The sequence below is a fragment of the Piliocolobus tephrosceles genome, chromosome 9 (assembly GCF_002776525.5).
Source record: "Piliocolobus tephrosceles isolate RC106 chromosome 9, ASM277652v3, whole genome shotgun sequence".
Lineage (NCBI taxonomy): Eukaryota > Metazoa > Chordata > Mammalia > Primates > Cercopithecidae > Piliocolobus > Piliocolobus tephrosceles.
The window spans coordinates 32,720,413-32,737,421 of NC_045442.1; the positions used below are offsets into that span (position 1 = coordinate 32,720,413).

Below are 17,009 nucleotides of genomic sequence, written 5' to 3' on the forward strand. Positions count from 1 at the left end.
TGCAAGCTCCGCCTCCCGGGTTTACGCCATTCTCCTGCCTCAGCCTTCCGAGTAGCTGGGACTACAGGCGCCCGCCACCTCGCCCGGCTAGTTTTTTGTATTTTTTAGTAGAGACGGGGGTTTCACCGTGTTAGCCAGGATGGTCTCGATCTCCGGACCTCGTGATCCACTCGTCTCGGCCTCCCAAAGTGCTGGGATTACAGGCTTGAGCCACCGCGCCCGGCCTAGTCTTAGTTTAAAAAGGGGGGATGGTGGGGAAATGAGAGCCAGAAAATAAAAATCTAGAAATCCTCGTAAGAATTCTTGAACCGTTGTCATTTTCTTGTCATGCCCTAACACCATGATCAATGAATAGTGTGAACCTTAATAAAGAGGCCTGCGTGCCTGCCAAGAAGTCTGGATGGAAGCAGAGGATCTCTCTGCAATCTCCTCTGCAAATAGTTGTATTGGGGAGCAGAGCCAACCCTGGAAGCAGACATCACTGCAGCACCTGTATAGGCTCAGGAGCCTGTCCCCTGGTGATCAGGGCTGGGCCCATCTAGATGAAGCAGACTACTCATAGCTGTGGAGAAAGAGGGTGTTTATTAACCAACGGCAGGGGGAGAAACTGAGCCCAGGCTCCCCACTCTGTCACATGCCTGTTCCACCCACCTGGTGGTAAGTGGGGGCATTCCTAAAGAAGTATAGCCATTCTCACAATAAATACATTCATTGTGGGGTGGAGGTGGGAGAGTTTGGGTGAAGGGCAGTAAAAACGCGTGGGATTCCACGTTCTCAACTACAAAAATAACAGTCATCCTCACCCGAGGGGAATGGGGGAGCTCAGTCAGAATTGATTGTCCCATATAGGTCTAGAGACTTCAGAGGCCCCTGGACCCTGAAAGTGCCCCGGTGAGGTAGGACAGGGGTAGGAGCTAAGCATCCAAACTCCCAGCCACTGCCCTTTGCATAGTTCCAAGAACGGGCTTCATATGCCAATCGAGACATCAGATTTCTCCTCCCTTTCCCTGCTGTAGTCTAGGGGAAGCAAATGCTTGATTCCCCCAAAAGAGAGGCTGGCTCATTGAGTGCAGTGTTGGTCATCCATCCTAAGGAAGGGCCTGTGAGGACAGCTAAACGGGAGGGAGATCTCCCTCTGAAATGTCCACGGACCAAACCCAACAGACACAGGTCCAAGGCAGCAAGGGGAGGCTCAGAGGTGCATGTGAGTGGAAATGTAAGCACACGTGTGATACAGGTGTGTGTTGCCACATGTGCATGGGGATGGGACATGCCTGGAGCTCTGTCTCTGATACTCTTGAGAATGACCAAGGAGAGTGGGGAGGCTGATTTACAAGGGCCACACAGGAAGGGAGAGGAGGGGAGTGATGCAGTCTTACCTCCCCAGGCTGGCCTGTTCCCAAGCTCTTGACAAAGAGGTCACCACATGGGGCTGGGGAAGAGGACCAGATAGGATGTGGCAATTGGGAGGGTACCCCAAGTCCAGAAGCAGGGATGAAACAAGAATGCACCAGGAGAAGGTGAGGGTAGGGGCACTGCAGCCCAGCCGATAAACATTCTTCCACGTGTGCATGTGAATGTACGCAGGGCTTAGGTGGCTGGCAGAGGTCTTGTCTGGTTTCAGGACCATCCAGCACACAGGGCCATGCAGAGGGTGGTGACATTGAGCCCATATGGACCTGCAGAGCCCTGCCTGGGAGAAAGAGAAAGGGTTTGGGCAGATGAATGGAACAGGAGGATGGAGTCCTCGCCTCTAAAGTGTTTAGGTTAGGGGATAGGAACTGGCTCTGGGTCTGCAGGGCACCTGATCCTGAGGGAGCACCTACCTCTGAGGAGCACCGATGGGCCTGGGCTGCTCACATGTGGGTCTGTGGAGACTGAGGAGGGGGCTTTGGCTGGGCCTGACTGGCCAGCCCTACAGGGACATCAAAAAGTTGGGAAAAGGGCATAGAGTCGGGGGAATGAAGGTAGGGTGGCTGTGTTAGGGAGGCAGTGGCCCAGCCTGGGACAGACAGGCTGGCTTGGAAGAGCATTTGTTCTGGGAGACTGGGCTCAGACAGAGCTCTCATCTAGCTGCTCCACGAGCTGTGTGTGCTTCCTTTTCTCCAGGATGCGGCTGAGTTCCTCAGCGAAGGAGCAGGGCCCTGCTGGTCCTCCATTGTTGCTCTGTCTCAGAAGCACATAGCTATTGCCATTCATCCTTCGCAGCCGGCTGGGCAGTGCCACCAGGCCATTGGTCAGCTCAGCTGGTGGCAGTGGGGGTGGTGGGGGTGGTGGGGCTGGGGCTCCCTCCCCAGGGATGATCTGGAGACAGCTGCCCTCCAGGCCCCCAGCCCCCTCCTCCTCATCGCCCTCATCTTCCTCTCCAGGACACTGGCCTGAGACTGTCTGCAGTTGCACGGCAGATCCTCCTGCCCGGCTGGCCCGACCCAGTGAGTATTTCCGTCGGCGCCCTCGTCTGCCTTCCCGCAGACACGCCACATAGAGGAGGGAGGAGGCCAGGATGAGACAGAGGCCACCAAGTGCGGCAATGGCTAGCACATAGAGCAGTCTCACATCAGGTGCCAGCTGTGCTCCAGGTGTGTCAGGGGCTTTCGGAGCTGGGGCAGGAGTGGCTGGCCGGACCACAAGGCTATAGGAGGCCAGCAGGGTACGGAGGCCATTTTCCTCAGCATAGCAGCCATAGTTGCCACTGTGCTCAGGCTGTGCATCTGTCACCAGCAGCCCATCCACGCCCACACGGTAGCCACCCTGTCCATCGCTCAGGCCCATGCTTCCATTGAGTACCCACAAGGCCCGGGCCAGGTTGGATGGCTGGTCACAGGGCAGGAGGACATCATCACCCCGGAGCACAGAGCGGGTCTTCAGTGGTGGTGGCGGCCCTGTGGGGGTTAGGGGAGAGGTCAGTACCAGCCCATCTCAGGAAGGGATTGGAGATGGCAAGCCAGACTATTGACCGCCAAGTCCCTGGCACCAAGCACAGAACCCGGAATCACCGTGACAGCTGACCTAGGCTCTGTGCTCATGCTTCCACGTAAGGTTCACGTTGGCCCTTCCCAGGAAGCAGGCAGTGCCCTTTTCCGTTCTCTCTCCATTCTCTCATCCTCTCCTGTAGTTTCACTTTCTGCCATCTGCCAGTAACTCCTAGTCTCTCCCTCAGACTTCTCTCCTAAGTGCCAGACTTGGATATCTACCATGTGCTGGGCACCTCCACATGAGGTCTCTTGGATACTTCAAAGGCCAAAGCTTTTCTCCCAAACTACGCCAGGTCCTTTCCTTGAATTGCCACCACTATGAATGGCACCACCAGCCATACAGTTGCTTAAGTCAGAAACCTGGGAGTCTCCCTCCTCTTTCTTGTTTGCCTTTTTTTGTTTGTTTTGTTTTTTTGAGATGGAGTCTCATTCTGTCACCCAGGCTGGAGTACAGTGACGTGATCTCACCTCACTGCAACCTCCGCCTCCCCGGTTCATGCAATTCTCTTGCCTCAGGCTCCTGAGTAGCTGGGATTACAGGCATGTGCCGCCACGCCTGGCTAGTTTTTGTATTTTTAGTAGAGACAGGGTTTCACCATGTTGGCCAGGCTGGTCTTGAACTCCTGACCTCAAGTGATCCAACTGCCTTGGCCTCCCAAAGTGCTGGGATTATAGGCATGAGCCACTGTGCCCGGCCCTTCTTCACGTTTGTACCTAACTCTCACGAAGATTCGGTTTCTGGCATCTATCTTAGACCTGTTGATCTCTCTCCTTCCATGACTCCTGGCCCATTCTGGCCCCATGTAATCCATTCTCCAAGAGAGGTATTTTAAAAACACAAATCTGATCTTGCCACTCTCCGGCCTAAAACTCTTCAGAGATTTCCTGTTGCTTTTCGGATAAAGACCAAAATCTTCAACATGGTCTTTGCCCACTTGTCCAGCCCATTCTCCTGTCACTCAAATGTGCCAGCCTCCCTCTGCCTGCTGCTCCCTCTGCTTGCATGTCACCCCATTACCCCATGTCGTCTGCTTGCCTGGCTAACTTGTGGGAGATAGCATAATATAGTATAGTGACCAGAAGCACAAAGTCAAGTCAGACTGCTTAGGGTCAGGTCTGAATTCTTTCTTCCTTCCCTTCCTTCCTTTCTTTCTGTCTTTTTCTCTCTCTCTGTCTCTCTCTCTCTTTCTTTCTTTCTTTCTTTTTTTTTTTTTTTGGAGATGGAGTCTTGCTTTGTCTCCTAGGCTGGAGTGCAGTGGCCCAATCTCAGCTCACTACAACCTCCGCCTCCCGGGTTCAAGCGATTCTCCTGCCTCAGCCTCCTGAGTAGCTGGGACTACAGACGTCCGCCACCACTCCCGGCTAATTTTTTGTATTTTTAGTAGAGATGGGGTTTCACCATATTGGCCAGGCTGGTCTCGAACTCCTGACCTTGTGATCCGCCCACCTCGACCTCCCAGAGTGCTGGGATTACAGGCTTGAGCCACCACACCCGGCCCTCTTTCTTTCTTTCATGAGGTCTCACTCTGTTACCCAGGCTGGAGTGCAATGGTGTGATCTTGGCTCACTGCAACCTCCACCTCCCAGGCTCAAGTGATCCTCCCATCTCAGCTTTCCAAGTAGCTGGGACTACAGACATATGCCACCACACCTGGCTAATTTTTGTATTTTTTGTAGGGATGGGGTTTTGCCATGTTGCCCAGGCTGGTCTCCAATTCCTGAGCTCAAGCAATCTACCTACCTTGGCCTCCCAGAGTGCTGGGATTACAGGCGTGAGCCACTGTACTCAGCCAGGTTTGAATTCTGGTCCAGTTTCTTAATAGCTGAATAAGTTTGAGCAATTTACTTACACTCCCTGGGCCTCAGAGAGGTCCCTCATGGGGATAATAATAATGGCACCTTTCTCATAAGAATGCTGTGAGAATAAATGACATCATGCATAGAAGTATTTAGATCAGTGCCTGGCACACAGTAAATACTTAATACATCTTAGCTATGATGATTAACTTTTGTTCTTTCTTCAGATATCAGCTCAGTCATCTGATCTCCCTTGGGGAAATACCCATTACGTTCCTGAACCCTTGTCATCCGCTACTTGGCTATAAGCTCTAGAAGTGACAACACACTTCACATCTTGAATGTGTTTCCTAGTTTATAATTCATTTGGGCAGTAAATGTTTGTTGAGCACTTACTCTGTGCCAGGCTGTGCGTTTGAGTCATCCTTACCAAATGCACACAGCCAAAGCCACTCAGATACAAATGTGTACGTACACATAGCAGTAAATGGCAAAGAGGAGAGGCTGTGCGGCTAGACCCACACTCGTATGAGTCACTTACCTGTATCCCTGCTGCTCTCACAGCCTCGATTTCCTCTCTCTATGTCCTGTATCAGTGCTGTCCTGGGACAGAAGATCAGGTTTTATGAACAAGGGGAACTGGGTTTCAGTTTCCCAGTGACAGGGTAGATAGGTCTGTTACCAATAACTAGCCCCTGCACTCCCCCAGGCCTTCCTCCTCCACTCAGGCCACATGTGACTCTCACCCCCCACCACTTCTCACCTGCTTCCCTGGGACCTGTTGGCTATGGTGGTGGCTGCCATGCAGGCATGGGTGCTGGGGTCCCAGCCACAGTAGGGGTCTCGGGCCAAGATGCAGTCATAGCAGGATCGGTAGCGGGAGCAGCTGGAGAGTGGTAGCTGGATGACTCCGCTAGGAGCCCCCACATAGAGGCTGTGCTGGGAGCCAGATAGGACAGTTGGTCAGCAATGCCCCTACTCAAACTTAGAGATACACAGCCTCTGCCCAACCTCCCCACTCCCTTCTCCTATTTCAGCAAGCCTATATTAAGGGTCACAGAGAAGGGTTACCTGCATTAGAGAGATGACTAGATTTTCCACAGACTGGGGCTCCCTGAACACTTGTGTCTCTTCAATAATGTGCATCCCAGAGCCCAGGACTACGGCCTTGTGGATCCAGCCATCAGCTGGCATGGAAAGAGCAGAAAGTCAGACCCCAACTATGGGATCTGTTCTCAGCACCCTGCAAGAGGCCTAATAGGAACAGCTCAGGAGTCATGAGGTCCAGAACAAGGACTCAGCCAGGAGCAGTGGACCCTCAGGACATTGGGAACTCCAGATTAGTCATGGCAGGAATTAATGGATTCAGAAGCATTAGTGATCAGGGCCAACAGGGATCAGGGATTGGGATCAGAAGCACCTGTGCCCAGAAAGAGCAGGTCATAGGTGGGTCCAGCAGGCGTGGTGACAGGTGTCCCTGTAAGGTGTGTGTAGCGTACATTGCGCTTGAGCAGCAGGGGCCGTCCACGTGTGGGCACAACGGGCCGAGCCATCAGTGGGTGCAACTTTACAAAGTCCAGGACCAGGGATGGCAAGTCTTGGGATGAATTGTAGCCTTGGCTGCGCAATGAATCTGTGATACACTGGGGTGGGGGACAAAGGTGGTGAACCTCGGGACCCCACCACCTGCCTGCCCTCTCCACAAGGCCAGACTCACTGACCCTTCCCTGGGCTCTGCTCAGCACTGGTCCCAGGCCTGGGCACTCACCGAGCCAGGCCGGGGCTCAGGTACCCCACCCTCATAGCGACCCCAGCGCCGGGAACCATCCTGGTATTCCATATAGGGTCCTGCAAAGACAGCCTGGATCTCTGCCAGGTCATAGCGGCAGATGGCTGAGGCCTCCAGGGTCTTCCTAGGAATGGGACATAGGGCAAGGGGGGCGAGTTACACAGAGTCAAGCTTGCCCCCCAACACATGCTCAGCCTGAAGCTCACTGTTACCCTGGCCAACCCCAGCTATAGTCCCACAAGTCCCATAGGGCCTCTCCTGTGAGTCAGTGGACCACTGCATTCATTCTCTGGCTCTATGTGCTTGATGTGCTTAAAATTCTTGATTCTCTAGCTTGATGTGCTTAAAATTCTCACTTTGCCAGCACTCTGAGAGGCCGAGGCCAGTGGATCACGAGGTCAAGAGATCGAGACCATCCTGAGCAACGTGGTGAAACCCCCGTCTCTACTAAAAATGCAAAAATTAGCCAGGTGTGGTGGCGGGCACCTGTAGTCCCAGCTACTCGGGAGGCTGAGGCAGGAGAATCACTTGAACCCAGGAGGCGGAGATTGCAGTGAGCCGAGATCACGCCACTGCACTCTAGCCTGGCAACAGAGCGAGATTCCCTCTTAAAAAAAAAAAAATCTCACTTTGCAGCCAGACCTCCCCACAGTGGATCCTATCTCATCTTCACTGACCTCTGCTCCAGCCCCTATGCTGTCCCCAGTTCCTTGCCTCCCCATTGTCCCTGCACTGACCACTGTGTGCTCAGCGTGAAGGCTGCATAGAAGTGTGTACGGCTTGAGGTTTCAGCATCCAGGCTGCAGACCCCACGCAGTGTCTCATACAGTGGAATGTGGCAGATGAGACGGGCTTTCAGGAAGGATGTCCACTTCTTCTGCAGGATCTTCTTCCCTCCCAGGTCTCCCTGGGGAGGTAGGGGTACGGGTTAAGGGGCCAGGGTCAGAGGTCCAACCTCTATACCCATGCCCCAACATCAGCCCTATCCACCTTGCAGACACGAGCCACACGGGCCACACGGTGACTGCTGCGGCTCTGAGTGAAGCTGCCAGAGCCCTCCTCAGTGGCACGCTCCGTGAAGAAGTAGTATACCTTGTCGTCGTCACCCACTGCACTAGCCTTGCTCTCCCGCACGAGGACGGAGAACACAAACTCAGCATCTGTGGGTCAGGCAGTTTGAGAGGCTTTTGAGACAGGCTGGGGACCCTTTCCCCCACTCTGAGGCCTACCCATCACTTGACAACACACAGGAATGGAATGGACAGGCTCACCTGGGGATTTGGGGGTGGGGTGGTCAGCTGGCCAAGGGAGTAAAAATGAAGAAATAGTCCCCTACCCCCCATCATCCTGTGCCTCATCCTCCTAACCATTGAGCCAATGCATTGGTGTCTCCTCAGTTCTCAGGGAGTGTGGGTGGCGGCTCCGACGGATGTCGGGAATGCTCCGGAATTCATACCGAGTGGCTGTGTAGAGGCCTCCATCTGGCATGGGGACATTCCAGGTATGAGAGACATGTCATATACAACAGGGCACATGACATACATGGTGGCAGGTCCTAGAGATGAGATCCACATCCTAAAAACATGCTTGTGATAGGGAAGAGGGCCTGCTCACCAATGATGAGGCCCGTGAAGCCACGGGCTGGGTCGTAAGGACACTTCTCCTTCCCCTCCTCAAAGCTGGTTGGCAAGGTGAAGGCCTCAGCATCCTAGGGAACAAGGGACCAGCAGTAACTGGTTCAGAGGACAGGTAGGGACAGTGGCTCCAAGTCAGATCAATCTGGGGTCAGGGATCAGCGATCAGGGCTAGGGGCAGGTTGTATGGCAGATGCACCTGACAGCAATAACTTAAGCATCCCCTGAGAATGACCTTATGGCCTAAAAACAATGTATGTTTGGAGTTCCAAATCTGCAAGTGGCCAACCCAGAGATTCACTCCTTATCTATGAAGAACATATGAGCCCCTAGCCCATCCTGTGGAACACATGCCATCCAGGGGATCAAGTCCCTTTGTTTTGGGTTAAATGAAGTTTGCCAGGTGGAGGTGATTAGGGGGAGGCTGCTGAGTGAAAATGCTATATAAACTGCACACTTTTTACAAAGGGGAGTGGTTCTCCAGTGCAGCCCACCACCACAGGACTGTCCTGTATGGAAGTCCCCTTAATAAACCATCCGTCTCCTTCACTGGCTCTGAGTTTCTTCTTTGGCATCTTGAACATGATCCCATCCCTAATGAAGTCAACAGAGATCTGGCACAACACAGGTATACTCACAATTGCTGCACAGAGGGGCTGGAAGGCGTGAGTCCCACATGCATAGAGATGGGTGGAATTGAGCCGCTGCAGGAACCGCACATGGTTAAAGCACTCTGTCTGTGGGATGAGGTGGAGAGGGCTGTGAGCCCCCTGCCGGACTAGAGGCCTCCTCCATTAGTCTAGCTTGTAGTTTGGCTCTTGTCCCTACCCACAGGACAAACGGTTCTTTCCAAGATACCTGTGATCCTTCTCACTGCTCCAGAATATTTCCTGGAACTCACTCTCCTTGGCCTCCCAGTAACATGACACTGTTTCTCTCCTCTGTCCCTCAGATTATCTGACACCACTTTGCCAATATCTCCTGTGTCTCTTGCAGTTCCCTCCACCCCTGGTTCAAGAGCTGCCAGGGATTCCACCATCCTGAGGTGCTTCTCCTCTCCCATTCAGCTCCTTCTCAGCAACTCTTTCTATTCTTGGAACTCCTGCCCTCCCTGCTGGGGTGATACAACCAAATCTATCCCTAGATGCCAGCTCGCTCTCCACCTGATATCCCAGGGATGCTTTAAACTCACCTTGTCAGAAGCCAAGTTCATCCCCTCCTCCATAACCTACATCTTTCCTAAACCTGTTTATCCAGTCTTTCCCACCTCACTTCATCCATCCTACGACTCAACTTAGAAGCCAGGAATTATCCTTGCTGCTTCCTACTTTCTCACCCCCACATTCAGTCCCTCTCCACAATTAATTCATTGTCCTAAATGTCTCTTGACTTGGTCCACTGTGACTCCACCAACAGCACCCAGTCCAAATGACCACCATGACCTCTTCCTTAGACAACTGCAGTTGTTACCTGATAGCTCCTCCCAACCTTCTCTTTTATAAAAATGACTTTTATAACAGCTATTTATTCAGTCAACGATGAATACATGTACATAGTATAAAACTCAGAAAGTACAAAGGGGTATGTTATAAACAAGGAGTCTCCCATTTATCCCTGTCTCCCAGGTTGCCTGCAAAGAAGACTGCTGTTACTATTGTCTGAAGTTTCCTTCCAGAGATATTTTACCAAACAACACACTTTTGCTACTCTCCAACCACTTTCCAAGGGATATTCTAAAAATGTAAACCTAGTCAGGTGTGATAGCTCACACCTGTAATCCCAGCACTTTGGGATACTGAGGTAGGAGGATCACTGGAGCCCAGGAGTCCAAGACCAGCCTGGACAACATAGCAAGACCTCATCTCTGTGTGGTGGCATGCACCTGTAGCCCTAGCTACTTGGGAGGCTTAGGCAAGAGAATTGTTTGAGCCCAGGAGGTCGAGGCTGCAGTGACCCACTGCACTCCAACCTGGACAACAGAGTGAGACCATGTCTGAAAAAAAAAAGTCAAGTGGATCACACTACTGTATCGGCTCATCAGTGACCTGAACATAGAGTCCCACATGCTCCTAGCCCTGTGTGATGGGACTCTGCCCCTTCCTCTGGCCTCACGCACTCCACTCCAGTCACACTGGTCTTCTCTGCCTGTCAAATGCCCTCAGCTGCCAGTCTCTTGACTCCTTTGCCATGTTAATGATTCCTCCTCTTGCCTGTTACCCAGGGTTTAAATCCATACAGGCCTCTTTGTGTCTCTTCCTGCTCCCTCACCTGGTACAAGCCACTGGCATCTGTCCCTCCTCTCCATAAGCCTGCTCAGGTCCCTTCCTCTGACCCAAATGATGCCCCAGCCTCCTCACTGCTTTTCCTGCCTCCAGACTCACCCTATTTTCATCCATCCAGTGCCTGGGGCCAGAAAAATATTCCTATAGTGATGTTTCCCCAAGATGTATGTTTGTTTGTTTGTTTGTTTATTTATATATATATTTATTTATTTTTCTTGAGATGGAGTCTCGCTCTGCCGCTAGGCTGGAGTGTAGTGCGTGATCTCAGCTCACTGCAACCTTCTCCTCCTGGGTTTAAGAGATTCTCCTGTCTCAGTTTCCCGAGTAGCTGGGACTACAGGTGTGTGTCACCACGCCCAGCTGATTTTTGTATTTTTAGTAGAGACAGGGTTTCACCATGTTGGCCAGGCTGGTCTCGATCTCTTGACCTCGTGATCTACCCACCTCGGCCTCCCAAAGTGCTGGGATTACAGGCCTGAGCCACCGCGCCCAGCGGATGTTTACATTTTTTAAAGGGGGGTAGGGAGGTATTCTCTGCTCAAATAACTTTAGAAACCACCTATCTTTACTGGAGCCTGAAGGATGTTGCTGTGCATTGTGGGGCTGGGCATGCAGTGTTTCCCAAACTCATTTGACATTTAAACCCCTCCTTTGAAAATTAGTGTTCCTCAGAACATGCTTTGGGAACTGTTCTATAAAGCCTTGCTATCCAAAGTGTGGTCTGGGGACCAGCAGCATCAACTTCACTTGGGAGCTTGTTAGAATTGCAGACTTGGGCCCTTCCCCAGACCTACTGAGTTTGGCACCTGCATTTATAATATATTTGGGTGATACATTAAAGTTGGAGCCTCTAAAATATCAAATTGTGAGGGTGTTCACTGCCACAGAATAAAACCCAAACTCCCAGCTGGGCATCTGTGGCCTTCTATGACCTGGTTCCACCTGCCTCCCCAGCCCTGTTTTCTACTCGTGCTGCACCAAGAGGCAGTCTTTGATGGAAGCTCTTGGAGATGCCTTTTTAAATGCAGCTGTCCCAACACCACCCCCGGCCCACCTTGGCCCAGTGGACCTTGGGAATTTTTTTTTTTTTTTTAAATTAGAGATGGAGTCTCATTATATTGTCCAGGCTGGCCTCGAACTCTTGGGGTCAAGTGATCCTCCTGCCTTGGCCTCCCAAAGAGTTGAGATTACAAGTGTGACCCACCATGCCCAGCCCAGGGTTGTTTATTTTGTAAAAGCTCTCCAGATAGAGCCATTACATAGCCAGACATGGGACCCTTGGAGACACCCTATTCTTTAGCTGGAAAGGGCTGACGCTTCATTAATGCCTCTCCATGGAATACTGGGTATTTCAACGATTCCTTGACCAAAGCCTCATTTTTCTCATCTGCGAAATGTAGGATAATACCATTTCATAGGGTTATTTTAGAATTAACTGAGATAATAGCTAAATCAGCACTTACTATAGATGGTCCCTGACTTAACAATGGTTCAATTTATTACGATGGCTTTAATGGGAAGTAACCCCATCCTAAGTAAGCATCTGTAGAGGTTACTTACTGTTTTTTGTTGGTCTGTTTTTTTGAGACAGGGTTTTGCTTTGTCATCCAGGCTGGAATGTAGTGGCTTAATTATAGCTCAGGTAGCCTCAACCTCCCAGGCCCAAGTGATACTCTCACTCAGCCTCCCAAGTAGCTGGGACTACGGGTGCATGCCAGCATACTTGGCTAATTTTTTTTTTTTTGTATATATTTTGACACAACAGGTCTTGGTGTGTTGCCAGGACTGGTCTCGAACTCCTGGACTCAAGCTATTCTCCCACCCTCAGCCTCCCTGAGTTGTTGGGATTACAGATGTGAGCCACCGCATCCAGCTTACTTATTGTTATGATTATTTGGGATCCCAGAGGAGATGAAGATGCCATTGCAGGACAAGCTAGTAGGCCACCAGATATTTGAATTAGAAGTACTGTGCCCAGATGCCAGGTGCAATGGCTTACATCTGTAATCCCAGCACTTTGGAAGGCCAAGGTAGGAGGACTGCTTGAGGCCAGGAGTTCAAGACCAGCCTGGGCAACATAGCAAGACCCTGTCTCTACAAAAAATAAAATACTTAGCTCGGCGTGGCATATGCCTGTGGTCCTAGCTACTCAGGAGGCTGAAGTGGAAGGATCCCCTGAGCCCTGGAGTTTAAGGCCACAGTGAACTATGATCATGTCACTGTACTCCAACCTGGATGACAGAGTGAGACCCAACCTCAAAAACAGAAAAAAAAAAAAATGCTGTGCCCATGGCTTGCCACTCTGGCAATGCTTACAATGTTTACTGTGGTTGCTGAGATTTACTGGCAGGTCTGTACCTACCCATCTGTGTCCCCAACAACCCTGGCATCCCTGATTGAGGAAGAAGAGGAGGAAAGGAGCTGGGGACAGGGCAGATGACATACCTGGTTGTTTTTCCCTTTTTGATGACATTTGCTTTGCATCTCTGGGGAGGCTTCCCAGTGGATCTAGTGGGGGCAAAGGGAATAGGCTGATGCATTGGCCCCAATACCTATTACTCATAGGCCCAGGCAATAGGACCCCACGGAGCTGGGGAAATTGGGGTGAGGATCAATTTCAGAAGGAACATTGAATGCAAGGGACACCTGGGCTGGGAAGGGCAGTGCTGTCTGACCAGGGGGCTATGGAAGGCTTGGCAGGGTTTTCAGGAAGTTGAGGTCCCAGGGAGCTGGATGAGGATGGAGACCCTCTGGGTGGTCCAGGTTCCAGGGCCTGACCTCTTTGTGAGCCCCATCTCCTATGTCGTTGGCACTGAGAGAGAACAGGGCACCTCGGGCTCCCACCAGCAGCCTTGCTGAGGCCTCCTCCAGGAGCAGTGTTGAGTAGTTCTGGGCTTGGCCTTCGAAGTGCCGGGTCCCAGAGAGCTCTGGGGAGAGCAGGTACAGTGAGTCTAGTTCTGGGGTGCCTTCCCACCCCCAGCCCTGGCTCCTGCTGCCTTTTGAGGTTGAGGGTCTAACCTTCATAGGGTATGGTCATCCGAGGGGTGGCATCTAGTTCTCTAGATGGTCTCCGCAGTGAGGGTCCCGGGACTGCAGTTGCTGTGAGGATGCTCAGGAGGAGGGGCCACAGCCTCCCCCACATCTTCCTGGGGAGGCCCAGACTAACAAGACCCCCAAAGGGAGCCAGAGTCACAGGTTGTAGGGGCAGGGAATGGGAAGCACAGTCACAGAGGTCAAAGTCCAAGGAAGTCACTTGGAAGGTCAGGGGTCATAAGCTCATGGGAGTCAAGGAATCATGGGGCCATGGGGGGTCCTGGAATCGGGGGGACATGGAGTCACAGGGTTGTGTGGCCATGGAATCCCAGCTAAGAGGTCAGAAGGAGGGAGGGGTCACATGCCTTTCTGCATCAAATGCAAACTCCATGGTGAGAGGGAGTTGTGAAGTTCTAGAGGGGTTGTAGGTTACTGATGGGGTCACCCTGCCCCCGACAGTGGAGCTAGTCCTGGTTTTCTGAGGTCCGTTTTCTGAAGAAAAAACAGGGAAAAAAAAAAAGCTCTTTGATCTGTATGTGGGTGGAAGATGGATGGCGTTACCCAGACTTCAGGGGGCACTGAAGGAAGGAGGCCCAGCATCCACAGAACGCCCACGACAGGATCAACTCACAATCATTCTGTCTATCCCTTTGCTCTGATGCTGGAGGCTGGGGTGGAACTTACCTTCCTTACAAGACCCTAGACACCCACAACCCGAACCCAAGGTCATGACCCTCTTCTGGCCAAGTCAGAAGCTCCGCTAGGCCCTCAAGTCAAAGGAGCTGGGGTTCTCTGAGAGAATGCCTGCTTCTCTCAACAATGAGATGCAACTCGGTCAGCAGCTGCCCCTGCTGCCTGCGGGGGTGCCTTATGCAGGAAGGCCTGACCAGAGAGGTTTAATGGGCCTTTGTTTATTTTGTCCTGCTTTCCCTTTGTTTTTTCTTTTCCCTGGCCTGAGAGCTCCCTCTGGAATTTCTCTTTAATTATAACTTCTCCTTGGTATTCCTCTCTAAGGGGGTACAAATCTCTGCCCATGCCAGTCTGTACTGCACCCTCTGGCTAGGCATCCACACATGTCCCTACCTGCAGGTAGGCATTCACAGGCATTGGGGTGGGTACCTAGGGTCCCTCTGGTTGCACAGGTGTGATGTCTGTGCAGGAGGCTGTAGTGTGCAAGGCCAGCTGAGACATAAGCAATGTGAAGAAGGTAAATGATGGGATCCCTGAGCCCTTGGACCCTCCCTCAAGCCAACCAGTTGGGGAGGGAATGGGGGTGGGTGGTGGGCCTCTCCCAACCACTGTAACAGGCCTCCTAATCACCAAGGGTTTCCTTGAAGAGTTCCTTGGCTGGGTGAGGTGTGGAGAGACCTAACCCATTCCATCTCATCTGTCACCCACAGGCAGGGCCAGAGGGTGCCACTGGTGCCTCCTCTGCCAGGTCAAATATTAACTCTCTGGCCTTGGAAAGAGGGGAGGAATCAGGAACTGGCCAGAGGGATAACAGGAGCATTTATTCAAGAGGTAAAGGTCAGCACTGCAGGGGCAGAGCCCTGAGGGGGAGAGTCGACTATGAAAGGGAGAGAAGAGGATTCCTTGATCCTGAAAGGGTATAGGCTCCCTGTTTGGGAGCTGGGACAGCAGGAAGCTTCAGGCAAGCTGGCCATGCCCCACCCCTCCCTGTGGAGGCACACCTGTTTACCTTTGGGACCTCCTATTTGCTCAGTGCAAAAGGCATGTGTGTGGCAAGCACTATGGCTAGGAGGAACATGCCCCAGGTTAGAGGAGCCACTCAGTGTGGTGCATGTCACACTTACAGTTTGAGTCACATGGGTGACTCTAGGAAGATGATGTACACGCACATGGGTGCACACATACACACACATACACATTCACAAGGAAGACTGTGAACACATGGATTCACAGGGGTCACTCACACATATACTCACAGGGAGGTTTGTGCACACATATGCTCACACAGGGCCACAGCCACAGGTAATCATACATATTCACATGTGAAGTTGAATTTACATGCCCATCCATTCAGCAGGTCACACAGCCTCAGAGGCTGAGGAGAGATAAACCCACACATATGGGTTTCTGTCAAGGACGGTGCACCTATTCAACAGGAGGGTCCTATCCATACACACGTATGTGTGGGGACATGCACACAAACCCATTGATGTAGTGGGCCAGGCAATCATGTTCACAGAAGGGTCAAGTACATGTGTGTTCACACAGAGTCCTTGAACACACAACTACATCCATGCAGAGAGAAGCACACCTGCATACAGGGGTCCAGTTTTCACCATAGGCTTGGGGGCTGCTAGTGTCCACTGGGGTGAGATGCAGAGAAGAACCCTGCCTGCGTTCCTGAAAGTCCCAATTCTAAGGCCCAATTTCAAGTGTGTGTGTGTGTGTGTGTGTGTGTGTGTGTGTGTGTGTGGGCGAGGGGGGTGATGGGGGAGGCTTCTGACCTTGCATGGTCAGATGGGATGGGTGCATGAGTCAAGGCCGCTCTACAAGGGAGGGAATGGGAAACTAACCCAGGCGGGAGGAGGCCCCTAGCTTTAGCAAAGGAAAGATGGAATGGAACGCATAACTTAGTACTCCTCCACCCTGATGTATATTGCAGTTCTAGAGGTAGGAGACGGGCTGGCGCTCTCAACCCCCACTTAACCTGTTGGGAGGGGGCGGGGCTAAGTGGGCGGGGCGGAGCATACCACCCCTCCCTTCAGTGGCGAAGCGGGTTTAAGGTCTCCTGTCCACGCCCCACACTCCACCCCAAGTTCCACAGTTCGGGTTCTTCCCCAGGGCCAGCCCCCTGAACTCTGATCACCTTCCCTCTATTAGATCCTGGGGTGGAGGGAATTGGGGAGGAAAGACCCTTAAAACAGGATCAATGGAGGATCAGCAGGCTCTCGACCTTCATCCCAGATGTCCACCTGCCTCGTGTAGGCGGTAACTCCCTCTGCATAGTAGGATGGTGGTCTCTCCTGGCTTGAGAGAGCCCCTCCCCCGGTACCCCCTCCCTACAACATCCTGGACAGTCCGCGGTTCTCTCCCTTCGTCAGGTCTAACCTCAGTCTCTACTGCTGCAGCTCGAGGACAAGCTCTCCTTCGATCCCGCCGGACGCCGGGAGACGTGACCCAGATCCTGGGGAACACTGTTCGCCACGCGGACCCCTCCCCATGCTGGTCCCCGACTCCGTGATGGCCGGTCTGCACCCCGCGCAGCCCGAGGCCTGGCCCGCGCCCCTCTAGAGCCTTCATGCAGAATCGGGGGACTTGGCGGTGAGAAAGGCCTGGCCCAGCTTGGAGGGTAGAATGGACGTGGGGAAGGCCTTGACCGACCCCCGGCCCGAAGCCCCCCGACTCAGGCCAGGCCGCCGCCCGCACTCCCCGCCTTGCTCACCTTTGCGCTCGGATCCAGGGCCATAGAGACAGCGACGCGCGGCTCCGCGGCCCCACAGCACCAGCTGCGAGAGGAAGGGGCCGCGGC

The 17,009-nt window shown here is 52.6% G+C and overlaps 1 protein-coding gene across 1 annotated transcript; it reads right to left on the minus strand.

The window, feature by feature from the left end:
* Positions 1–563: 563 nt before the first annotated feature.
* SEMA4G (semaphorin 4G) lies at positions 564–17,002 on the minus strand. Its single transcript, XM_023206437.2, has 15 exons — positions 16,923–17,002; positions 13,496–14,002; positions 13,256–13,404; positions 12,923–12,985; positions 8,834–8,932; positions 8,176–8,269; positions 7,929–8,042; positions 7,552–7,721; positions 7,299–7,468; positions 6,541–6,685; positions 6,193–6,415; positions 5,844–5,959; positions 5,536–5,711; positions 5,314–5,375; positions 564–2,882 (listed from the first exon to the last, which is right to left on the minus strand). The coding sequence occupies exons 2-15, from the start codon at positions 13,617–13,619 to the stop codon at positions 2,053–2,055; spliced, it is 2,535 nt and encodes an 844-aa protein (XP_023062205.1). The 5' UTR covers positions 13,620–14,002; positions 16,923–17,002; the 3' UTR covers positions 564–2,052.
* Positions 17,003–17,009: the final 7 nt, after the last annotated feature.